The sequence below is a fragment of the Mytilus galloprovincialis genome, chromosome 1 (assembly GCF_965363235.1).
Source record: "Mytilus galloprovincialis chromosome 1, xbMytGall1.hap1.1, whole genome shotgun sequence".
Taxonomy (NCBI): Eukaryota; Metazoa; Mollusca; class Bivalvia; order Mytilida; family Mytilidae; genus Mytilus; species Mytilus galloprovincialis.
The window spans coordinates 86,340,777-86,368,465 of record NC_134838.1 but is presented as its reverse complement, the minus strand read 5'-3'; the positions used below and the strand labels follow the sequence as shown (position 1 = coordinate 86,368,465).

Here is a 27,689-nt window from a genome sequence, read left to right as displayed (position 1 = left end):
GAAATGAGACAAGTTTATCCCCCCCCCCCCCCCATTTTATTTCACATCGCCCTTTCGCTTTTTCCAAAACTGATCTCAATTCAAATTTCTAATAGAGTTTGCAACAATAACTACTCATTTAAATACATCATAAAATATTAAAATGTACAATAAAGTGCTTATTATCACTGAATGGTAAAGATTGTTTTAATTTATCAGTTGATAGTAAAAGTGAATATACATTGTATATTGTATAAAACAATGATTTAAGTTGATTCAACTACTATTCTGGACAAAGAAAGATAACTCCAATTGAAAATTTCTTGCTATTGCACAATATTGTGCAATTAGATATTTCTTGCTATTGCGCAATACTGTGCAATTGAAAATATTTACTATTACACAACACTGTGCAATTGAAGATTTCTTGCTATTGCGCAATACTGTGCAATTGAAGATTTCTTGCTATTGCTGAATACTGTGCAATTGAAAAATTCTTGCTATTGCACAATACTTAATATAATAATTTTGGATCTTGAATTGAATCAACTTGAAAACTGGGCCCATAATCAAAAATCTAAGTACATGTTTAGATTCAGCATATAAAAAAGGCCCAAGAATTCAATTTTTGTTAAAATCAAACTTAGTTTAATTTTGGACCCTTTGGACTATGTAGACCAATTTGAAAACAGGACCAAAAATCAAGAATCTACATACACAGTTTAATTTGGCATATCAAAGAACCCCAATTATTCAATTTTTGATGAAATCAAACAGTTTAATTTTGGACCCTGATTTGGACCAACTTGAAAACTGGGCCAATAATCAAAAATCTAAGTACATGTTTAGATTCAGCATATCAAAAAAGCCCAAGAATTCATTTTTTTGTTAAAATCAAAAATTTTGAACCCTTTGGACTTTAATGTAGACCAATTTGAAAACGGGACAAAAAATTAAGAATCTACATACACAGTTAGATTTAACATATCAAAGAACCCCAATTATTCAATTTTTGATGAAATCAAACAAAGTTTAATTTTGGACCCCGATTTGTACCAACTTGAAAACTGGACCAATAATCAAAAATCTAAGTAATTTTAAGATTAAGCATATCAAAGAACCCTAAGGATTCAATTTTTGTTAAAATCAAACTAAGTTTAATTTTGGACCCTTTGGACCTTAATGTAGACCAATTTGAAAACGGGACCAAAAATTAAGAATCTACATACACAGTTAGATTCGGCATATCAAAGAACCCCAATTATTCAATTATTGATGAAATCAAACAAAGTTCAATTTTGGACCCTTTGAGCCCCTTATTCCTAAACTGTTGGGACCAAAACTCCCAAAATCAAACCCAACCTTCTTTTTATGGCGATAAACCTTGTGTTTAAATTTCATAGATTTCTATTTACTTATACTAAAGTTATCGTGCGAAAACCAAGAATAATGCTTATTTGGGCCCCTTTTGGACCCCTAATTCCTAAACTGTTGGGACCTCAAATCCCAAAATCAATCCAAACCTTCCTTTTGTGGTCATAAACCTTGTGTTTAAATTTCATTGATTTCTTTTTACTTATACTAAAGTTATTGTGCGAAAACCAAGAAAATGCTTATTTGGGACCTTTTTTGGCCCCTAATTCCTAAAATGTTTGAACCAAAACTCCCAAAATCAATCCCAACCTTCCTTTTGTGGTCATAAACCTTGTGTTAAAATTTCATAGATTTCTATTCACTTTTACTAAAGTTAGAGTGCGAAAACTAAAAGTATTCGACCGACGACGACGACGACGACGACGACGCCAACATCATACCAATATACGACCATAAAATTTTCAATTTTTGCGGTCGTATAAAAACTATAGGAAGAAAAACAACTAGATACGGTTATCAAATTTAAAATAAAAAAAAAAACAACAATAGAAATCATATAACCAGGTATTCCGCAGGGCGCAGCTTTATACGACCGCAGAGGTCGAACCCTGAACAGTTGGGGCAAGTATGGACAAAACATTCAAGCGTGATACAGCTCTGAATTTGGATTGTGATCAAATTTTTGACATTATATGGGTTTTTTACACAAAACAAATGTCAGATTTTACAAATCAATTAAAGATTTCTTCTTCAAACTTATTTAAATCTAAAATTAAATAGTTGACACAGCATAGGTTTCTGACACAGAATGAATGTGGTCTAATGAACTTAAAATTTTTTTTTTGCCTTTGAGCAATTCACTATGCTGTTGAATATTAATCCTCTCAAAAAAAATTTTGAAGAAATTTTCTTTTTATTTATGAAATCTGAAATGAGAAAAGTTTAACCCCCCCCCAATTTTTTTTTTCACATCCCCCTTTCCCTTTTTCCAAAACTGATATCAGTTCAAATTTCTAATGGAGTTTGCAACAATAACTACTCTTAAATACATCATAAAATATTAAAATGTAAAATAAAGTGCTTGTTATCACTGAATGGTTAAGATTGGTTGGTAGTAAAAGCGAATATACATTGTATATTGTATAAAACAATGATTTAAGTTGATTCAACTACTATTCTGAACAAAGAAAGATAACTCCAATTGAAAATTTCTTGCTATTGCACAATATTGTGCAATTAGACATTTCTTGCTATTGCACAATACTGTGCAATTGAAAATATTTGCTATTGCCCAATACTGTGCAATTGAAGATTTCTTGCTATTGCGCAATACTGTGCAATTGAAAATTTCTTGCGATTGCACAATACTGTGCAATTGAAGATTTCTTGCTATTGCTGAATACTGTGCAATTGAAAATTTCTTGCTATTGCACAATACATAATATAATAATTTTGGATCCTGATTTGAACCAACTTGAAAACTGGGTCCATAATCAAAAAGCTAAGTACATGTTTAGATTCAGCATATCAAAAAAGCCCAAGAATTCATTTTTTGTTAAAATCAAACTTAGTTTAACTTTAATGTAGACCAATTTGAAAACGGGACCAAAAATTAAGAATCTACATACACAGTTAGATTTAGCATATCAAAGAACCCCAATTATTCAATTTTTGATGAAATCAAACAAAGTTTAATTTTGGACCCCGATTTGGACCAACTTGAAAACTGGACCAATAATCAAAAATCTAAGTACATTTTTAGATTCAGCATATCAAAGAACCCCAAGGATTAAATTTTTGTTAAAATCAAACTAAGTTTAATTTTGGACCCTTTGGACCTTAATGTAGACCAATTTGAAAACGGGACCAAAACGTAAGAATCTAAATACACAGTTAGATTCGGCATATCAAAGAACCCCAATTATTTAATTTTTGATGAAATCAAACAAAGTTCAATTTTGGACCCTTATTCCTAAACTGTTGGACCAAAACTCCCAAAATCAAACCACACCTTCCTTATATGGGCATAAACCTTGTGTTTACATTTCATTGATTTCTATTTACTTATACTAAAGTTATGGTGCGAAAACCAAGAATAATGCTTATTTGGGTCCCTTTTTGGCCCCTAATTCCTAAACTGTTAGGACCTCAACTCCCAAAATCAATCCCAACCTTCCTTTTGTGGTCATAAACCTTGTGTTAAAATTTTATAGATTTCTATTTACTTAAACTAAAGTTATAGTGCGAAAACCAAGAAAATGCTTATTTGGGCCCTTTTTGGCCCCTAATTCCTAAAATGTTGGGACCAAAACTCCCAAAATCAATCCCAACCTTCCTTTTGTGGTCATAAACCTTGTGTTAAAATTTCATAGATTTCTATTCACTTTTACTAAAGTTAGAGTGCGAAAACTAAAAGTATTCAGACGACGACGACGACGACGACGACGCAGACGACGACGCAAACATCATACCAATATACGACCAAAAAATTTTCAATTTTTGCGGTCGTATAACAAAAATTTTTCAATTTTCGCGGTCGTATAAAAAGCTATTGCAATCAATCCAAGCATCTGTCAAATAATACCATCTAGAGTTCAGAAACTGACCACAATATAAGTTAACCAAAATATCAAACAATTGTTATTCAAATACTTGCTTCAACCATTACTTCCTTTGATACGATATTCTTATATGACAATAACCATAAAACTATAGAATTATTGGAGTGGTTCGTGAACGGTTAATCTATTTAATTAACACCATTGAACTGTTACACCACGATTGTATACTTTTAAAATTAGTAAAGATGTATGTGTACTAAATCATTTGATTACATTTCAATTGGAAAATAATGAATTTGAAAGAAAGTAAAATAAAAACAATATTGAACTCTGAGAAAAATTCAAAACGGAAATTCCCTAATCAAATGAAAAATCAAAAGCTCAAACCCATCAAACGAATGAATTACAACTGTCATATCTCTGACTTGGTACATGCATTTTCTTATGTAGAAAATGATGGTTTAACAATGGTTTTATAGCTGGCTAAACCTCCCACTTGTATGACAGTCGTATGAAATTCCATTATATTGACAACGATGTGTGAACAAAACAAACAAACATAATATTAAAAAATGTCAAAAATGAGGGTACAGCAGTAAACATTGTGATATAAGTTTAATAATTAAAAAACAGATATGTAACGAAGAAGCACAATGTAATGTTGACTTGTGGGTATTCCTGTGATACCTTCGATGTATTATATCTATACATGTGTGGGTATTTCTGCAATACCTACGGTGTATTATATATGTACATATTGCCCTATGGGTATTCCTGTGATTCATACGTTGTATTATATATGTACATTCTTACCTATCTATGGGTATTTGTGATACCTACGATTTATTTTATCTGTACATGTTGACCTGTGGGTATTTCTGTGATACCTACGATGTATGATATCAGAATACCTCCGTACATGTTGACCTATTGTTATTTCTGTGATTTCTACGATGTATTATATCTGTACATGTTGACCTATTGTTATTTCTGTGATTTCTACGATGTATTATATCCGTACATGTTGACATAGTTATTTCTGTGATTCCTACGATGTATTATATCCGTACATGTTGACCTATTGTTATTTCTGTGATTTCTACGATGTATTATATCCGTACATGTTGACATAGTTATTTCTGTGATTCCTACGATGTATTATATCCGTACATGTTGACCTATTGTTGTTTCTGTGATTTCTACGATGTATTATATATGTACATGTTGACCTATTGTTATTTCTGTGATTCCTACGATGTATTATATATGTACATGTTGACCTGTTGTTGTTTCTGTGATTTCTACGATGTATTATATATGTACATGTTGACCTGTTGTTATTTCTGTGATTCCTACGATGTATTATATATGTACATGTTGACCTGTTGTTGTTTCTGTGATTTCTACGATGTATTATATATGTACATGTTGACCTATTGTTATTTCTGTGATTTCTACAATGTATTATATCTGTATATGTTGACCTGTTGTTATTTCTGTGATCCCTACGATGTATTATATCTGTATATGTTGACCTGTTGTTGTTTCTGTGATTCCTACGATGTATTATATCCGTACATGTTGACCTATTGTTGTTTCTGTGATTCCTACGATGTATTATATCTGTACATGTTGACCTGTTGTTATTTCTGTGATTCCTACGATGTATTATATATGTACATGTTGACCTATTGTTGTTTCTGTGATTTCTACGATGTATTATATATGTACATGTTGACCTATTGTTATTTCTGTGATTCCTACGATGTATTATATATGTACATGTTGACCTGTTGTTGTTTCTGTGATTTCTACGATGTATTATATATGTACATGTTGACCTGTTGTTATTTCTGTGATTCCTACGATGTATTATATATGTACATGTTGACCTGTTGTTGTTTCTGTGATTTCTACGATGTATTATATATGTACATGTTGACCTATTGTTATTTCTGTGATTTCTACAATGTATTATATCTGTATATGTTGACCTGTTGTTATTTCTGTGATCCCTACAATGTATTATATCTGTATATGTTGACCTGTTGTTATTTCTGTGATTCCTACGATGTATTATATCTGTACATGTTGACCTATTGTTGTTTCTGTGATTCCTACGATGTATTATATCTGTACATGTTGACCTGTTGTTGTTTCTGTGATTTCTACGATGTATTATATATGTACATGTTGACCTGTTGTTATTTCTGTGATTCCTACGATGTATTATATATGTACATGTTGACCTGTTGTTGTTTCTGTGATTTCTACGATGTATTATATATGTACATGTTGACCTGTTGTTATTTCTGTGATTCCTACGATGTATTATATATGTACATGTTGACCTGTTGTTGTTTCTGTGATTTCCACGATGTATTATATATGTACATGTTGACCTGTTGTTGTTTCTGTGATTTCTACGATGTATTATATATGTACATGTTGACCTATTGTTATTTCTGTGATTTCTACAATGTATTATATCTGTATATGTTGACCTGTTGTTATTTCTGTGATCCCTACAATGTATTATATCTGTATATGTTGACCTGTTGTTATTTCTGTGATCCCTACCATGTATTATATCTGTATATGTTGACCTGTTGTTATTTCTGTGATTCCTACGATGTATTATATATGTACATGTTGACCTGTTGTTGTTTCTGTGATTTCTACGATGTATTATATATGTACATGTTGACCTGTTGTTATTTCTGTGATTCCTACGATGTATTATATATGTACATGTTGACCTATTGTTGTTTCTGTGATTCCTACGATGTATTATATCTGTACATGTTGACCTATTGTTATTTCTGTGATTCCTACGATGTATTATATATGTACATGTTGACCTGTTGTTGTTTCTGTGATTTCTACGATGTATTATATATGTACATGTTGACCTATTGTTATTTCTGTGATTTCTACGATGTATTATATATGTACATGTTGACCTGTTGTTGTTTCTGTGATTTTTACGATGTATTATATATGTACATGTTGACCTGTTGTTATTTCTGTGATTCCTACGATGTATTATATATGTACATGTTGACCTGTTGTTGTTTCTGTGATTTCTACGATGTATTATATATGTACATGTTGACCTGTTGTTATTTCTGTGATTCCTACGATGTATTATATATGTACATGTTGACCTATTGTTGTTTCTGTGATTCCTACGATGTATTATATCTGTACATGTTGACCTATTGTTATTTCTGTGATTCCTACGATGTATTATATATGTACATGTTGACCTGTTGTTGTTTCTGTGATTTCTACGATGTATTATATATGTACATGTTGACCTGTTGTTATTTCTGTGATTCCTACGATGTATTATATATGTACATGTTGACCTGTTGTTGTTTCTGTGATTTCTACGATGTATTATATATGTACATGTTGACCTATTGTTATTTCTGTGATTTCTACAATGTATTATATCTGTATATGTTGACCTGTTGTTATTTCTGTGATCCCTACAATGTATTATATCTGTATATGTTGACCTGTTGTTATTTCTGTGATCCCTACAATGTATTATATCTGTATATGTTGACCTGTTGTTATTTCTGTGATCCCTACAATGTATTATATCTGTATATGTTGACCTGTTGTTATTTCTGTGATCCCTACAATGTATTATATCTGTATATGTTGACCTGTGATTCCTATGATTATTTTACATGTACATGTTGACCTATTCTTATTTCTTTGTTTCCTACCATGTTTATAACTGTGCATGTTGAGCAATAAAAAATAAAGGCAACAGTAGTATACCGCTGTTCAAAACTCATAAATCCATGGACAAAAACCAAAATCGGGGTAACAATCATAAACTGAGTAAAACGCATTAAATATAAGAGGAGAACAACAACACAACATTAAAATGTAACACACACAGAAACGGACTAAGCATTAGACAAAATCCTATGAGAATCAAACAATAAGTGTTTTTCATTGTCACATAGTGGTTTGTGCTTTTGTGGTTTTTTTATCATTGGGATTTCTTCAATTGGATTGGTTTATTTTTGTTGAATGCATTCACACCTTTTTCTGTTCTTGTTGATTAATATTTTGAAACAAAATGTTATTTAATTTCTTTTTCATGATTGGTGACTTTTCTGTCTTTAAATATATAAATTTGTTGTTCAGTAGCTGTATCGATATTTATCAAACTTTCTTATTTTTACATGTTTAATGTGCTTTGTGCCAGCAAATTTTTGACAATTGGTTTAATGGTTGCAAACTCACATGGACCAAGAAGCTGGACATCATTGGAATGGAAGTGTCTCAGTAGTGTCATAGGTCTTTCTCTCGAATAATTGCCATTTGAGTTAGAACTTATCATTTCAATCATTATTACTCTGTCAAACAAAGCAAGTTATCCTTAAATATGCTTGCAACATTTAGTGCTGAATATTATGCACCTAAAAATGGGGCAGTAAAGTTCAGCATAGTTAACAATAAAGAGAATATTAAAATTGAGAATGAAAATGGGGAATGTGTCAAAGAGACACATAGTAAATCTGAGAATGAAAATGGGGAATGTGTCAAAGAGACAAATAGTAAAACTGAGAATGAAAATGGGGAATGTGTCAAAGAGACACATAGTAAATGTATATTAAGACAAATGTACATATCATAATAAGCAAACATATAATGAATTGATTCTTTTAATATCAAATAACAAAGAATTAACAAAATAGTATACCATCATTTTGCAAAATACATTGACAGTCTAAAATAAAGAGAACACAAGTTTTCTGCAAAGGTTTTAACAAATACATTTGACTTCAAAAGAGTGCTTCATATACCTAGAAAACTAATAAATATTTTTTTTTATGCTAGATAATATTTTAGAGACAAATGAAAATGTTTCAATTTTCCAAAATAAACTGACAAAGGAGATTTATCCAATATGCTTATCAAATGAGAATAACAAATATTTACTAAATATGACTGAAGTGGTTACCATGAAGATTTTTTTCACAATATTTTACACAAAACTATTATTATGAAATTTTTGTTTTAGAACAATGCAGAATGAACAATAATCACACATATATCTACAAAACTATATAACGCCTAACTGTGCAAATGACTACATCAAAATAATTATATCATATAACACATGAATTACAGCTTGATAATAAATTACATGGTAATTCCTACATTATTTATAATTATGGTTTTTATGCAGATGTAAGTAAAAATATGTTAAAAATATTCAAGCTACTTTGCTGCAAACAATGTGTGCTCCCATAGCCATAAAAAAAAAGACAACAACACTAATTACAATCATATCAATAAACTAGCGTTATATTTATCACAATAATGATTTTATATATTTTTTTATAAATTCAGTTTTTGAAGTATAAATATACTAAAATACAGGTCTTTACAAAATAAAAATGTTTAACTCCAAACATGTGTTTGTGGGGAAATTGTGTATTTAAGAAACATTCATATTTCACAGATTCCCTGTTTAGCTTTTACCTTAGGAAGAAAAACAAATCAGACTAGTATAAAAGTAACCACAAACATATAAATTTCCCTTTTATCAACAGAATAGTTTAAACAGAGTTTTCTGTGGATTTCTAGTGGTTTAATTTTTATCTCTATCACAGAATTTTAATAGCCTTTGGGTCCACAACTATCTCATAATAGACTGTTTTTAATATAAAGACATATTTATAACAGGACATTCTCTATACCTTTTGGTCTATGGTCTATGTTTTATTTGTTTTTACACATCTGGAATGCTATGGTCCATCAATTTCTTTACAATGCTGTTACCCATGCTACAAAATAAATATATAATTCTGTATGATTTAACATAATGGCATCTTAATACATATAATAGTAAATCAATATAGTTATACAAAGGGAGACTGAGTGGGAGATTTTTAATGTTGAATTATTTCTGCATATACCAGAATTTTTTCAAATTAAAAATTAATTTATTTTGCCCTTTTTTTCTAAATTATGATATCCAGGATTATCACCAGATTTAACTTGATTGATTTTTTATATTTAATACAACTCTCATCACTTTTGGCTAAACTGTGGCAGCCAGATTTTATTGGTGGAGGAAAGCTGAGTGCCCAGAGAGAACCACCACCATTTGTATCTCTTCTTCAAATAAACATCATAACAGACATCACAGGTAGGACTAGAACATCTTAACGTTCCAGTTTTGTTGTAGTTCTGATTGAATCTTATGTTTTCTATGTCGAGTTTTTAGGAATGATCTTACGCCTGTTTGGTATTTTTCTTTTAGTCATGGTGTGCTCTATTTCTTTGACTTATAAGTTTGAATGCTAATCCTTTTTTATTTTGTTATGATGGCAATCCATAAATGAATAATCCTCTCTTTTATATATAAAACTATTAAAGGTCATTTCCTAGCAATCTCAAAATGAAGGGAATTATCTTCATAACTATTCACAGTGTAAAGTAAAAGACGTAAAAAAAAAAATTAAAAAAAATTAAAAAAAATTACAGATTTCCATATCTAAAGATGTATATATAGACTTCAGATGTATTTAAAAACTTACCATTTCACTATATGCTCATATAAGAATGATGGCATTAGTGTAATTGTGATAGATCTACCACCAGCATCAATGATTTCTGAGATTTTGTCATCCTACAAAATAAATACAGATAAAGAATAAATATAACATGAAATATCAATTAAGTGTTTATAAGAACCTATATTTAAAAGTAAAATCACAAAAATACTTAACTCCTAGGAAAATTCAAAACAGAAAGTTCCTAAAATGCACATGTACATTAGAAAATATATGCATTTTCAAATACCAGTATCTTCAAATAAAGCATATGCACCTTTTAATTACCGGTAGTTTTTCAATGTTCTTTATTCTGATTCATAATATTATCAATTACATTCAAAAATACTTCTTCATTCTTTTTTATTATTTCAAAAAAATCAATCCTTTGAAATAATAAGAATTAAGATATAATAGAGGAAGCTGTGGTATGATTTACACCTACCTTTAAACCAACAACATTCTGGCCTCCAACTTCAATCAGATGATGGTCTGTTAACACGCCATTCCTTGCTGCTGATGAATCTTTCACAATGGATTTAATTTTTCCATCTTTAAATACAAAACCAATGTACCCTGCACTGTCTTTTTGCATTGTTATTGTTCTTTCAAACGGTCTGAAAATATATATATATAATGAGAAATTTTGATTTAAGTGTATATGCAAGTAATAATATTTGGATTATCAAAATAATTAATTCTTTGCAAAATAAAAAGTGTTTAATTCCTTATATAATTTTTGCCATTTTTTGTCAAAAAACTTAAAGCCATTTCTATAGTTAAAATTCAACGTGTCTTACAATAACATCTTTGCATCTAAATTTGTTCTTTTTCTTTTTTATATTTGTTGTTATGAATTTGTAGATAGTGATAAGGATTGTGGTGAGGGCATGTTCAGACTTTATTATAGTTGTTTTATAAAATTCCTTCCTATTTACTATTACTTATTTTAAAAAGACTGCTTTGGTGTGTCTCTAAATCCAAACAAATCTCCTTTTGTTGTACTTTAAATATTCAGACAAGTTCTATTTTGCAATTAGCAAAGCAAAGGAAAAGGTTAAAAGAATAATATAAACAATTTCTAATCAAGTAGTTGAACAGTTTTAGAATTTTTTATGGCAACCCTCCATCAAATATTATTCAGTTTAAAATCCCTATGTATTGATTTTTTTTCTTTTAATAATTACAGAGTTCCTTAAGAAAAAAAATTGAACATCATCATCTGTCTAAAAGAAGCAGGATCTATCGTATACATGTAAGATATTTTAAAGTACTGATAAACTATCCAGTAAATTACCTGTCTCTTATAGCAAATGTAATTCTGTCAGGATTTGCTTTTTTCAGGAACTCATGTGCTTTATCTGTATTCCACCCAGCTACATTCTGTCCATTGATCTGTAAAATCTGGTCCCCAAACCGTAACCCTGCTAGAGCTGCTGGCAAATTATTTTGTACAAGAGCAACAAACAAACCCTGAAAACAATATGATTCACATAAGAAGAGAAAGAGTTTCATGAGAGTGGATGCAACTATAGACAAAAATATTGTTGACATTATCTTGTATCCTATAATATGACCAAAGGGGATAACACTACTACTTTTTAACCATTATAACACCATTTCTCTAATCACAGAATTCATAGCACATTGGTAGTTTTTTTCACATACATCCAATTATATGCTTTTTCAAAATATTTGTAATAATCTATTGAGAATCCCTGATGTTTAGAAATAATTTGAGATTACTTCAAGTGATTGCAAAAATATTATGCACAAAAATAATTACTGAAAATTTCAATGCAAGCACATTTTGACATGAAAATGATGAATTAACTCATCCTTTTTATAACTCTCTATCTTGTCACATTCTTAACATTCATAAAAATAAATGTAAAATTTAGACATAAATCTATTTTTATCAAATTCTAAATATTTCTATACTGATGTAATTAATGAATTGATAACTTTTAGTCTTCATGCAATTACATGTAGTATGTACAGGATGTAGCTGGAATTTGTTTTTGAATAAATGTTCATTTTATACATTTTCAAATTCCTTTCGTGATTTTTTAAAAATCATTTTGAATGAATTTGTAGATAAATGACTTACACTGTTGATATGACGTAATCTTAGACCTATTTTGTAGATAAATGACTTACACTGTTGATATGACGTAATCTTAGACCTATTTTGTAGATAAATGACTTACACTGTTGATATGACGTAATCTAAGACCTATTTTGCCATCACCATCCTTACATGCTACTAGTTCCCTAACACCTCCTTTGATTTCAGCTCTTACTAAACCTTTGTTTCCTTGTCCAGTTATTGGTGCAATCATAGACTGACTAGGACTTGGTGTAGTAGCTATCTGCATATTCTGAAACATTTAATAAATACTTATATACAATAGACTATTAGTGTTTCCAATCAAATTAGAACTTAAACATTGACTCCAGATATTTTTCCTATATTCTTATTCTTTGAGTGAATTTCGAATTGATTATAGATGTTTCGGTCTTCAATGATTTATTAGTGAAAAAAATTGATAATCTATTCTTGAAAGTGAGAGAGAAAATTGAAAGATACTTCGGTATGCTCTAAGCCTTAATAAATGTTAATTTAACAATATTTAAATTAAAAAAATGCAGATTATGAAAAAAAAACTTTTCAGTTTGCAGGATTTAAAACTTACATGTGCTACTACTGGCATGTTTTGTTCAAGAAACTCTGGTGTGAGATTTAATCCCATGTACTCTCCCAGTGATGGATACAGAGATGAACCACTCTGCTGTGGGTAGGGAGCTGCTGTTCCTTGTTGTGGGTAGGTAGCAGGTGCCCCTTGTTGGGGGTATGTGATTGGTTGACTTGCAGCTGATGACTCATACTGATGCTGAGCCTAAAATATAAGAGATACATTTACTTGTTCTTGCCAATTTAGAATTTATAAACAAAGTACATTTTACACATAAAATGGAACACAGCACTTTTAGATGACGTACACTAAAAATATTATCAGATAAAGAATGTGCATCATAAATTTAATATCTCTGAAGCTGTAAAAAAATATAACTAACAAGTTTAAATAATCACAAAATAACTAACAAAATACATGTAATTAACAACTAAAACAGGGCCTTGCCAGGACTTTTCCAAATCAATGACATTTAAACCCTACCTGCTGCATCTGGTCAACCTTCATATCTTCTAATGTTGGGTATAAACGAGACATCTTGTTTTACTTAAGTAGATCTGAAAAGAAAAATGTATAATTCAAATGATTTAATTTATTAAAACATACAATGTACATGTATAAATTTTATAAATATGACATTTTGCTACATCAGCATATTATACCTTTCAGAACATATGGAACATGTACAACATAAAGCAGCAATTAATCAAAAAATTAATCTTTGAGCTGTGGATTTCAAATGTATTGTCATCCAATAGACTTTTAGAATGTTAGATGAGGGGTATAGTACATCTACAGATGGGTCTGTCAGCAAGCTTAAGGTTCTATTTATCTTCATATCTTTCATAATACTTTCACTTTTGAAAAAATATTTGGAAAAACGTTTTTGTTTTTTACTTTTTTCCATCAACAGAATGTTGTATGTAAATTTAAATATGAATATTGCTGCTACATGTAGTAAATTTATCCCCATTTGAATTTGCAAATACCACATCAGATGCATGTATTATTAATGTATTTACAAATGTAAATTGATAAGTATTCTAGATTTCATTGTTTTTTGCAGTGAAGACTATATTATCTGTATCTGTATCTGTAGTGGTACGTGTAGTATCCTGTTTAGGCTTTTATACACGGTGGAGAAGAGCGCCGTTGTTATAGGCAGTGTTCTTGTAGAGCGGTCTTAAATGCCTCTACAGAACCTGCATGCACAACTTTATCTGGTAGTTGGTTCCAGTGAATAGTTGTTTCCACAAAAAATGAATGTTTATACTGTGGTTTGTTGCTGTTTGGTACTTTTTGTCCTCTGGTGTTATTGATGACTTATCATCGATGATATTGTCAGTTTCACAATTTGAATACATATTTGCTTTTATCGTTCATTTAGGTTGTGCTGGTATGACAAAATTGTCGGCTGGCAGAGCCGGCACCAGACCCTCAACAACCTTGTTAATCAGAATAAGACGAAGGCTGTGTCTTCTTTCCTCTAGTATCTACATTTCAAGTTGTCGTCTCATGTTTATGGACCCTGTTTCTCGACTCCTGTAATTTTTCTTGATGAATCGTATGCCTCTGTTTTGGATACGTTCTAATTATTTTAAATTCATTAGTTTGTCATCCATTATATACCCCAAAAACTATTAACAACTGCATATATAGATAACTATCTTTTCATTAAAAACTGTACATTTGGTGAATGTGAGATTTTCATATTCATGATATTTCAAAATACTATTTTTTCAACAAGCAAACTGTTATATGGTTAAATCGAATTTTCAAAATCAAACCAAACATTTGAATTACAGATTTCCAAACTGTAATAAAGGTGAGGAAATAGGATATGACTTTCAGGAAGTTGTTTATTCATTATTGATCTTAAAAAAACACACACCTTTATATTCTAGTACTGAAACTGTAGATCAAATTCTTTCTGTTAGACAGCATGTTATTTAGTATTTCAAACACCAAGTTGCATTTTTTTAACCTATGTTTCCTTAATCAGCATAATAGTCAATTTGACATTTATTATTGTTGTCGTATTATTTATTTTTCTGAATCAGAATTAATGCTTGATCATACTTTAATAAACAAAATCAATTAAAATATTATCTAGTACCTGTTATCGACAATAATTCGATTTTCCTCTTGACAATATTTCTTCTTGAATGAAAGGTAGATATGTATTTATGTGTCTTTTGTGAATATTATGACTATTACCCCTTTCACAATGTCTCCTGATTAGATGACGTCATTAGTCATGTGCCCTTGACTTTCACTTCTAATTTTAGTAACAGTAAACATCACGATGCTTCCGGTGACCATTGTTTATCAAATATAAAATAATAAATTATGTGAACAGATTGATAGTTTTTTGTTTCAGTTGCCAAAACCTATCTTTAAAAGGAGATATTTTTTTGACAAAATGTTGACCCCCCAATCAAACCGGAAGTAATCCCTAAAATGGCCATCACCGATCATGGCCACCAAAACAGATGAAAGTGTAACTGGACAAAAATACACACGACAGCGCAGTAACAGTGATCCTCAACCAAACCTGGACGAACAAAAAGACACACTGTCTGTCAAGGGTAATAATAAACAAATTTCTATCAAATCAGCCATTAAACAAAGAGAAAATGTCCCCACCCCGGTCGATATAAACTTTAAAATTCCAGTTCAAAATTTAGTCACTTCCTTTGTCAATTTTCACAATAATTGAATCGGTTGAACTTATTAAATCATGTCTTGAAAATTTGTATGTCAAACAGTTACTTCTTGACAGAATTATGATTAAGGATGTCCTGTTTTCTATTCCTCTTTCAATCAAATAATATGAATTTTAGGTACCTGTCACTTTGTCAGTTTCAACAGACAACACCGAAACACTGCATGTATCAATTGTCTAATGACAATGGCTATTGGTAACATACAAAGAAATATGTTGCCCGAATTTTGTTATCGGAAATTAGTCTTTACTGGCAATTTTTAAGACATTTTGAAAGTTTTTGTTAAATGCCTTTCAAATTGCATTGATTGTATTCTACATGTTCTACTGTTTATTAAGTCTAATCAGAGACTTTACTTGATAGTGTGTCAACCCTTAATTACTTGCGTCACAAATGGGGACCCCTTACAATACACCTTATTGCTATTTGTCCGCCATTACTGGATATCACACAGGTTCCCGTAAAATTTTGACGTCATAAAACAAAATATCTGACGCCACAATGGAAAAGTGATTGTTGTATGAGTCAAAAGTTCAAGCGGCCGGGTCAGCCGGGATTAGCAATAAGGTGTATATCTGTGAACAACTTGCTTTTACCGATCTAAAGTTTTTTTTAAAGAATTAGTTAAATTACCACAGTTGACCGTAGGTCAATCATTTTGAACTGTGACATACATGAAAAAAAAAATGACTGTGGTCGTGTCACAATAACCATAACCCATGACATGTTTTACCCAGAATAACCTGGGTCTCCAGGTCATTCATCAAATTGAAATTTGAATCTACAATGTAAGTAATAATGGTCGTTAGGACTTGTAGGATGTTCCAAATTTAATTGTCTTGGTAGGAAACTGAATAATAAAAGTGTTTTGTCTGAGAATTCTGAGATAGTTTTCACTATGCATGTACATGTACTTTGTGTTTGTCTTGGCTGGAATTCTGAGATAGTTTTCACTATGCATGTACATGTACTTTGTGGATGCTAAAGATTTTCTGTTGATATTTCAGCTAGACAGTGTACGTATGTCTTTAAAAAATGAAATAGGCCCGTTTTGTCTCCCCTATCTTTCTGGGTTCTATTTTAATTTTCTGTAGAAAATGTCTGCTTGTTGCGGGATGGTGATGACACTTGTACTACCATGACTACCATGAATGACATTTACATGTTAATTTTCACAGCCATTATTTCTTCAGAAGGCATGTTGCCTGTCGTCGTGAATGTTGTTTTTTTCAAAATACAGCATCAAATTTGAGCAAATGATATCTTGCAATAGTTTGCATAAAATACAATTACATAGAAGTGAGACTGGTATATAAATTATAATTTGGATTGATTTATAAACTTGTGTAGTAGTTCTTTGTAAGTAAAACGTCCAAGTATCAATTGACATAAAATTTATAAATGCATGAATTCTGAACTTTTGTAATGTTACTCTGCATTGGAGTAGAAACTTGTTAATTTATTTCCCTAACTTTCAAATTCAAAATAATTAACTTACAAAGGAATGTTACAAAGACATTCAAGCATTTCAAGGCAATACAAATTTCATAATCGAAGACCAAAGAAAGATTCTCTGATTGTATTCGAAGCAAGAGAACCTTCAGAGAAGCATAAATGAGTTTTATGATAACTGTATTGTACTTGAGACCATCAATGAAGTCAAGATGCTAATGCATCTATACTAGAACTTGGAAGATGACAGAGGATTTCAGAGTGTTGAGAACAATTTACATGGGGATTTTATTTTTTGTAAAACATGTACATGTAGACATAGTCTAGAAGCCTAGAATGAATAGAATTAAATAATTAGGTGTTTATTTTTGTTTTCTTCTCATAGATCTTTGTTGAAATGTGTCCTTTACATGTTACAGAACTGTCTATTCAGAAGGCATATTAACACATATCAAGCTTAATAAGTTAAATCTGACTAATATTTTAAAAGTCAATCTACCACTAACATGACATATTAAATTTTTACCTCGCCCTGCTTTTTATACGACCACAAAAATAGAAAACCTTTTGGTCGTATTTTGGTATCACGTTGGCGTTGGCGTCGTCCGCGTCAGCCTCCAAAGACTTTTGGTTTTCGCACTATAACTTTAGTATAAGTGAATAGATATCTATGAAATTTAAACACAAGGTTTATGACCATAAAAGGAAGGTTGGGATTGATTTTGGAAATTTTGGTCCCAACAGTTTGGGAATTGGGGGCCAAAAAGGTCCCAAATAACCTTTTTTTTTGGTTTTCGCACTATTTCTTTAGTACAAGTAAATAGAAATCTATGAAATTTAAACACAAGGTGTATGACCATAAAAGGAAGGTTGGGATTGATTTTTGGAGTTTTGGTCCCAACAGTTTAGGAATAAGGGGCCCAAAGGGTCCAAAATTAAACATTGTTTGTTTTGGTCAAAAATTGAAAAATTTGGGTTCTTTGATATGCCGAATCTAGCTGTGTATGTGCATGTAGATTCTAATTTTTGGTCCCGTTTTCAAATTGGTCTGCATTAAGGTCCAAAGGGTCCAAAATTAAACTAAGTTTGATTTTATCAAAAATTGAATTCTTGGGGTTCTTTGATATATATATATAATATATACATGTATATATATATATGCTGAATCTAATCATATACTGAGATTTTTGATTATTGGCCCAGTTTTCAAGTTGGTCCAAATTGGGGTCCAGAATTAAACTTTGTTTGATTTCAGCAAAAAATGAATTCTTGGGGTTCTTTGATATGCTGAATCTTAACATGTACTTAGAATTTTTATTATTGGCCCAGTTTTCAAGTTGGTCCAAATCGTGGTCCAAAATTAAACTTTGTTTGATATCAACAAAAATTGAATCCTTGGAGTTCTTTGATATGCTGAATCTAAACATGTATTTAGATATTTTATTATAGGCCCAGTTTTCAAGTTGGTCCAAATTGGGGTCTAAAATTAAACTTTGTTTGATTTCAACAAAAATTGTGTATATGGGGTTCTTTGATATATGCTTAATCTAACCATGTATTTAGATTTTTGATGTTTGGGCCCGGTTATCAGATTGGTCCACATTGAGGTCTAAAGGGTCCAAAATTGAACTTTATTTGATTTCATCAAAAATTGAATTCTTGGGGTTCTTTGATATGCTGAATCTAACCATGTATTTAGATTTTGGATATTGGACCATAGTACATGTAATAGGTAATGTCCAATTTAAAATTCAAAGTTTTTAAGTTTTTAAAAAGTTCTTAGACCACATTCATTATGTGTCTGAAACCTGTGTTGTGTCATCTATTTAATCACAATCCAAATTCAGAGCTGTATCAAGCTTGAATGTTGTGTCCATACTTGCCCCAATGTTTAGGGTTCGAACTCTGCAGTGGTATAAAGCTGCGCCCTGCGGAGCATCTGGGATTTTAATACACATATTTGCATTTTTAACTTTGTAACTGTTGTTACAAATGTAATAGGCAGATATCACTGTTTAAGCGGTTTTGCTAGTTGGTTTAAAATAATCATTGATATCATATATATAGCACATTTATGTCTTGGAAATCTTGAGTTATTGATCATAACGCCTAGGTCTCCTCATATAAATAAATCTGAGTTAATATTTTATACATTCATCCTTGTGATTCAGTCCCTAAATAGGTTAACTTGTGTGTCATTGGCAAACAAAACTTTGACACTAGTCAGACTCTACAGCCTTACTTGATTTTAAAACTGAGAAAAATGTAGACAAATACCTTGATAAATTCTGTCTAACCAGATTAGTTACAAACTTGACAGTCACATACTTGTACAGATTGAAATATATTCTTTGTCACAGAAAAGCTAATCAACTATTTCTTTTGCTAACCATCTGCAATTAACAAGAATTTAAAATGAATTATATATAGTGTTTCAAAGATGTATAAAAAAATTATTAAAAATTTGTTTTCTGCAAGCACTCAACATTAAGATATTAGATCAAAAGACATGCCCGCCTATTAGTATACTTCCTCGTTCTAGTTAGGGTAACAATTCCTCCTTTGGACTGATACCTTGCGAGCTATTTTGTGTAGTTCCATTAAAAGTTAAAACGCTGATTTTTACCCTGGCTAAAAGCTAGTTTAATAAGAGCTAACGTAAACCTTTTTCTGGTGAATATTTTATAAAACCTAAAAGAAGGTTGATTTGCAGGGCCTCAACACAAACACCTTATCTTTTGCTGTATATGGCATTCACATATGACGTCCTTTATCACTGAACTAGTATACATATTTTTTAAGGGGCCAGCTGAAGGACGCCTCCGGGTGCAGTTTTTCCTGCTACATTAAAGACCCATTGGTGGCCCTTGGCTGTTGTCTGCTCTATGGTCGGGTTGTTGTAGCTTTGACACATTTCCCATTTCCTTTCTCAATTTTACAGTAATAATATCTTTCAATTAGGCTATGACTGGTACTGTATTAATCTCACACAAAACTTTGCAGGAATTATGTCTTTGTTTACGTACTGCTATTAAGCATACTATTTACATGTAGCACTAATTTGCAAACACATTACATAGGAGTTAAAAGTGCTTCAAGATTTGGAGCTAAATTATAAACTCCCAAAAGTAAGTGATGAAACATTGTTTTATTTAAACACATGACTGACTGACTTAATCCACTTTTTTTATAATTTAAAAAGTGGAATTGAGAACAAGAGAAAATATTGCAAAACTATGTGTATTGTTAGAATGATGACTGAGGGTGAAACTGTAAATTCAGAAATTATTTCAAGATTTTTATTTATGCAGATAATTGGACTAGGTGAGTATCGCAAAAATAAGAACTCACATTCAGATATTTGATACATACATATCTATTAATATATGCAGCTTTTCCCTAAATATCAATGATTAATCTCATAATTTTGTTCATTCTTCAATAATTGCAATGTTAAAATAAAATGCATACAATTATTTCTGAATTTACAGTATAAATTGATTTAAAACTGAATCATGCACAGCGAAACTGAAGGAGTTTAACTATACTAGATAAACAGTACATGCTCCTTTAAAGGCGGATTATTTTTGTGAGAAAAGTTGGTTGATTATATAGGGAATCACATAAGCATGACTGAAAAGGGCCCCGTCTTATAAAAAAATCTGGATCCCACACTGTCCTTGAAACTAAGCCTCTTGTGTTTTTCTATATGGGCAAATTTTACATTTATTTGTCTGTAACATTCATGTACTTGTAACTGATTCCTGATGATTTTTTGATAAAATCCTCTTACAGTTAGTGACAGTTTCCTCTACTACTGAAACTACACGTGACATCCTGTTTAATTTCATACTAAACTACTCTGTTCAATTATAATTAGTATGCAAGGTAAGACTTACCATACTTCCTTAACAGATCACTCGTTACAATTTTATTTGATATTTGATTGACAGAGCATAATTTACACATTTTCATTTTGAACTTGTGTATTTGACAGGTACAGATGATCCTGGCGATTCAGACAGTGATGGAGGTATTTTTGTATTTTATTTTTTAATGTTGTATCAACATTTCTACAGACAAACAGGCGTATATCCATATAATTTACATTCTTTCAATGCTTAAATTGTTTCAGTAATTTTCTCAACCTCTTCAACAAGCTTGACAGATGGCTGAAAAGATATATATTGTACCTTTCTTGTTCTCTAAAGTATTTTTTTTTCTAATTATGTTCATGGATTATCATTGAAGTATCCTTGAAGTTTTGTAATTTATTGCATTTGATATTTTTTTAATATCTGTAAAGTATTTTTCATTTATCTTGACATTTATGAAGCTGTCATGTTCATGGGCACGAAAAATAGAAAAGTAAATGACAGAGACAATTTTCTTGAAAAGGGAGAGTAATCTCGAATAACAATTACGAAAAAGTTCAAAAGTAGTTTTAAAAAAGATATTTGCCAAAGATAAAGATTTAACAGTGTTTCATTCTTTCTGGATGCATACTTTAGCCTCCAATATATCTTAAGAATATATTACATCATTGATAGAGTATGTGCTTTAATCTTACCAGGCTTATCTACTATTGCAACAAAAACAAACATGAAATATACCTGAAAGTTGAATTCAAAACAAATAAAGATAACCCTGTTATGTCAGTGTTTAAGCCTTAAAAGTATGCATGATACAAGAAAAGAAGGCTATAAGCTTATTATGTAAAGGAAGCAAATTTGGCTATACATGTATAAAAGTATTCAAGATCCTGGCCAAAATCTAATTATTTTATTATGGACTTTTTTTTTGTAAGATGATGAATGGCAATTTTGTCACTGCAAATTTAACTCGATTGCAAATCATAATCAATTAGATTCCCAGTTATCTGTTTAAATGTGCATTCATTGCTGATTTCCTTCTGCATGCCGTATATATAATATTTTAAATGATAGTTATGTATACAAAAACTTTATTTCTTGGATAAAAAGTTATTTTGAAACTTTGTTTTTTTGTTAGAGAATTTGTGCGTTAGTGGTTATCAGTTAGAGCTTTCTCCTATGGTTTGATAGAATGAGGAATAATAAGGTGAATCCAAATTCTTTCCCTATATCATTATAAATCTTTGCATGTCTGCAAGGCTTTTACAAAATATTATAATATGTAAAATTGATGTTTATTTTGTATTGATTGTACTTATATATTTTAGAGTTAAACTTATCTTTAAACTAAAGCAATAAAATGGGTAAACAAAACTGTGCAGTCACATTAGGCAAGGGAGATAATTCTATTGGACTTAAAAATAACTTGATATAAGGGAGGTAAATCTGAATATTCTGTACCTGACTTATGATCAGGCAATAGTTCTGATAAATCATTAATGGCTTTGTGTGATCAGCTGATAAATGATTAATATTACATCTTGTCATCAAAGCCATCTGTTACACTTTGCTGTTAAAGGACTACATAGAAATATTGCCTTCAGACATACACATGTTGTCACCATTTGATAATATCAGACATTTCAATGCTCTACTACTTGTCGTAGCCAGATTTTCTAAATTTGATCTTGCATTAGTGAAATTTAAGCTTGAAATAGATAAAATGGAAACGTCTGATCAAAATAATATAAAAAAAGAGTAAATGTTCATGTTTATTTCCATTAGAGTGACAAGCTACAGGCAATTCCTTACAATGAATATACACAACATTTCATTATCTTTTAGATTTACAAATAAATACTTTGATGAAAATGTTTTATATATATTTTCTTTACCTTTATTTTAGTAGTAATGTATTTACTATGAATTTGAAAAATATTTCAAGTGTAAATTTCTGATTAACCTTTTCATTGAAAAATTATCTGGTGCTTTTCATTTTATTATGACAAAATTACATAGGTGAATTTAGTTTGAAATAATTATCTAAAAGATGGTAATATGAAATAATTGCATATTTATAGTATGTAATTCACTGGTACAAGCTACTTATATTTAGTTTTTTTAGGCTGGGTTCAATAACTTGAAAAATAGACTTAAAAAACATGAATAGGTTGTGCATGAAAAATATGTAAATCTTTAATTATTTGAAAATCAACTTGTTTCATTGGTGGATTTATGACAATGATTTACAGAGAGATTAGGCTAATTTACATGTAGTTTATGATGTAGGGGTTTCAACTATACATATATAACAATAAAAACTTCACTAAATAAATAGCAAGAATAATGGTGTGTAAAAAATCTTATTTGAAAATGGTTTATAGTTTGAGGGCCCATGCATGTTCAATATTTGACCTGTCCCAGTAGATAAGGTTTGGTATTATAATCCTTCTAATTTGAAAGTCAATGTCAAAATGTTGTTCTATATATTAGTTTTGACATGATAGCCATTAGACTAATGTAATTTTGACACATTTTCAAGTGTATAAGTATATGTAAAAAAAATCATGAAAATTTTATTTATAGAGACTACAAGCATTTTACATTCAGTAATACTGTGTTCTTTTTAGATATTTTTTTAAAGTGGGGGGGTACACTGAAAGGATTGTAGTAATGAATTTTGAAAGATGGGGCCTAGAAAGGGATGTTTGGGGATTGGATTTACTGTGGTAGCCATGAATTATGAAAGATGAGACCTAGCTATAAAGGGTAATAGGGAATTTCATATTTTAATGGAATAGGATCTTAATTAATGTATGTGGGGATCACCATGCTTAAACCCTCTTGGGAAAACAATAGGGATTTTTATTGTGGCAATGATGTTGTTTTATAAGTTTTTAGGTAAAAATGATTATTAAGAATGTTATTATGAGCATGATGAGGTGAATATAGAATATGCTTAAAGCTTAACTTAAAAATCTCTACGTGCATGACATGTGGATAATGAAAACAAAAATAAAAGTATTTGATATACTCCCATGTTTTTGTACTTCACGATGGAATTGAGATAATGTCATATGTCAGCTCTTTACTCATCTTGACCAATTAATAAATTGTCAATGTGCTTTTACCATCTGTCTGTCATTGTCCATCTGCCTACTTTATTTACAATTTTATGAAAAAAAATCATTCCTCTGAAACCACAGGGCAAGCTGAAATCTATATTTTGGAATCTGCTTTGAATATTTTACTAAGGACTCTGTATGGAAGTTTTCTGTCTGTTCATATATATGATTACTAATAACAGCAAATGTGTTAGTAATGAAATAATCCACCTTCAACATTGAGGCAACCCAAACTGTAAAGCAAGCAATAAAGACTCCAGCATGACCAAATGTGTCATAAGTTTAGGCTTGTTGAACATTTTAGTACACTACTAGTAGGACAGCAGTCCATTTACATTACATTTTTCTAACTTGAAGACAGTTGTGCAAATTTTGTGAACCATATTTTATAACCAGTACTTACCAGTAGTATAAATGTTTCTTAGTACACAGATAATCCCTTGTTTGTTTTAATATTTTTTTATCAAATTTTATCTTATCATTAACATTTTATGGTTCCATTTTTGGATGGTATATCAATTTTGATAACATTGAAGAGCCATTCATTTCTACCTGATCTAGTTAGTTTTTGTAACGTTGTCAAATTATTTCATATGGGTACAGAGTCAAGACCGAAAAAGCATACTTTATGTACATTATGTACATTCATTAGGTACATGTATTAGTGATTAAACTCTTAGAAACCCCCTCTCCACCTTAAAGTAAAAGTCAATCATTATAATCTCACCTAACAATCATGACGATATTACATATAAGAGTATAGTGGTCGCTGTGGATAAGTGCAGCTTCAGTTAAATTTAGTCATCAATTCCATATTGTTTACCCGTTATATATTTGGAAGTACTCTTTTACAAAGAAAATTGTTATCTAAATCAGATCAGTCCTACCTTGTTCAACACCAGCTTTTTTAGTTATGAATGGTAACATGTTTGTATTTTATTTTTTAAAAATAATAGAAGCCAATTTCTTAAATTGGAGGAATTAAACCAAAATTCTTCATGAGTCAAAGTTGCATTTACTGATTTAGCCGACTTCTATATATCATTCATACTAATAAATAGATAATAATGTGTGGTACTTGTATTTTTACACAGGCAAGTTTAGGTTAATGAGAAATTGAAAAAAAGTAAGTGAAAGAAAAAAAAATAACAATAAATATTTTAATTCCCTCTTTGACCAAGCTATCAGCTAATAACACAAATTTGATAGTATAAAATCATTAAAATTTCCAGCTCTGTTTACAAATAATATAATATTGATTAGGGTTTACCTTTCTGAAATCCTTTGTATTGGTAAAATCAATTTATATTGGAATGCTCTGGTTTCTGGTCATTCTCACTAACAAACAACAATTCTAGGAAAACACAGCTTTAGACAGCATCCCATCAAATATTTGGAATTTTATAAATATTTGGATAATTATAGTGAATTTGAACATGTGAAGTCACTAAACTAGTTGTATGGTTAAAGTACTAACACCAGAAAATAACTTGTATCAACATTGTGAAATTAACTGTGAAATTACTTGAAATGCGATCTTAGATATAGAAAGGATGTAGTACTCACATTCTTGTTGTTGACCTAGATTATCACAGGTGTATTAATGATATTCATATCTATATACCAGTAGGTGTGTTCTAAGTCTTACTTACACAAATCGTATATTACACAGAGCCTAAGGGGTGTCAGATTCATAGACCTGTCACAGGAAAATCACAATTCATTCGTGTGTGAAATTTCTACAAAGATAGTAGAGTATTAACTTGAAGTTTAATGTACCAAGGAGGTTTAAACTGTTGAGGATAAGGAATTTATTTTTCATTCATTCAAAAAGGATACTTCTTTAAACAGCTGAGATTTTTTTCACGTTTGTTATATGTAAAGAAAATGGATTAGTTTTGTGACAAAAAAATATGAGGTTTCGAAGAAAAAAGAAATCTAAAAAGAAAGAGAAAGAGATAAAAGCTGACGACAAAGGTATTATTGTTTTATTTTTACATTGTTCATTTAGTATTTATAATTGCTAATATCAATTTGTGGTAGTAAATTTGCAAATATTATTTGTACACTTTTATTCTAAACAGAACATCCAATTGTTATCTATTGTGGCATGCCACTGTTGAAATACCATAAATGTAATGACCATGTATGGATGGACTTAATAATTGTGGTTTCACTTTATTGATACTATTAAATTGTTTGTACATGGTACTTGATCTAAAAATAACCATTTGTCCAGTGCATTGTCCTTGTAAATTTAATATACATTGATTATTATTGGTTTAAATTACAACATTTAGATTTGTTTACTTACACATTGTTTATACAAGCTAAGGGCAAGGACAGATTGGTTTTAGAGGTGCTGGAAATAATGAATACTAAGGAAAGGAATTAGCAAAGATTTTATGTAAAGAAAATTTAAACCTGTCTATCATATAATCTCTTCAAATGATAAAAAAAGGAAAGAGGAAGAATACATTCTTAGTTCCTTGATATTCTTGATTTTTTGGATTTGAAAGAGTAAGGACCATATGTTTTATAGTATAAAGAAAAAGTAAAATAAAACTACAGAACTCCGAGGATAATGGCAGGTCCCCTATCAAATAGCTAAATCAAAAAAGCTAAAACACATCAAAAGAATGGATAACAATGGTCATATTCCTTACTTAGCAATTTCTTATCTGGTGGATTAAACCTGGTTTTATAGAAAACGATCCTTGATCATCCAGATGATCCTAGACAAGGATTTGTGTCCGTGTATAGTATACAAATCCTTGTCCTTGGTAATGTTTTTTTATTACAATTTACTGAGCAAATATTTTTTTTAAATGAAGAAAAGTGGTAATAACAATGGCCAATCCTTCACACTGGAAATGTTTGTACAAAAAAAATTTCTGGATTGTACTGAAAATGGATTAATTCAATCTACTGATTATACAAAATTTTTATTTTGTGTGTGTGGTTGTTTGGGGAGGGTAAAGTATTTTTCCAATCTGGTCACACAAACAAGTCTAATAGTGGTCTAAATATAAGAGTGCGTCTTAATACATAATTTATAGTTGTTTATTAGGTTACAGTTTGACAGCAGACAAGCTTTTTAAGGATTGTAGTCAAATCATGGACATAAAAAAAGATTTATTCTCAAAGCAACACATTGTCATAATGTTTATTTTATTGTTAAATTTATTAGTGGGAGAATCTGGCACAGTATTTAAAAAAATGTATTGTTGTTTATGTCAGAGACATTTGAGAGAAGATAAGAACCTTTATAATTGTCATTTATTCATGTCATGAAATGTGACAAAATGAATTAT

At 30.3% G+C, this 27,689-nt stretch overlaps 2 protein-coding genes across 6 annotated transcripts in view; one reads left to right on the top strand and one right to left on the bottom strand.

Annotated features, from left to right (window-relative positions):
* Window positions 1-9,497: 9,497 nt before the first annotated feature.
* On the bottom strand, window positions 9,498-26,045 carry LOC143042896 (syntenin-1-like). 2 transcript variants are annotated; one of them, XM_076215413.1, is made up of 9 exons: window positions 25,942-26,045; window positions 19,656-19,771; window positions 13,684-13,757; window positions 13,201-13,404; window positions 12,715-12,885; window positions 11,802-11,977; window positions 10,950-11,121; window positions 10,490-10,581; window positions 9,498-9,733 (listed from the first exon to the last, which is right to left on the bottom strand). In XM_076215413.1, exons 3-9 carry the CDS (start codon window positions 13,735-13,737, stop codon window positions 9,679-9,681), a joined length of 924 nt encoding a protein of 307 aa, XP_076071528.1. In that variant the 5' UTR covers window positions 13,738-13,757; window positions 19,656-19,771; window positions 25,942-26,045; the 3' UTR covers window positions 9,498-9,678. The 2 variants fall into 2 exon arrangements, with proteins under 2 accessions (XP_076071528.1, XP_076071523.1); XM_076215408.1 differs by lacking the exons at window positions 19,656-19,771; window positions 25,942-26,045 and adding an exon at window positions 15,317-15,459.
* Window positions 15,568-27,689, top strand: part of LOC143042871 (phosphatase and actin regulator 1-like) — a 57,118-nt gene continuing 44,996 nt past the window's right edge. For 2 of the 4 annotated variants that reach the window (XM_076215394.1, XM_076215363.1), the window contains exons 1-2: window positions 15,568-15,788; window positions 21,376-21,411. In XM_076215394.1, coding sequence (XP_076071509.1) covers window positions 15,677-15,788; window positions 21,376-21,411 — 148 coding nt within the window. In that variant the 5' untranslated portion in view covers window positions 15,568-15,676. Of the gene's footprint in view, window positions 15,789-21,375; window positions 21,412-25,711; window positions 26,353-27,689 lie in introns of those variants that run through there. The other 2 variants (XM_076215369.1, XM_076215376.1) reach the window with 2 other exon arrangements.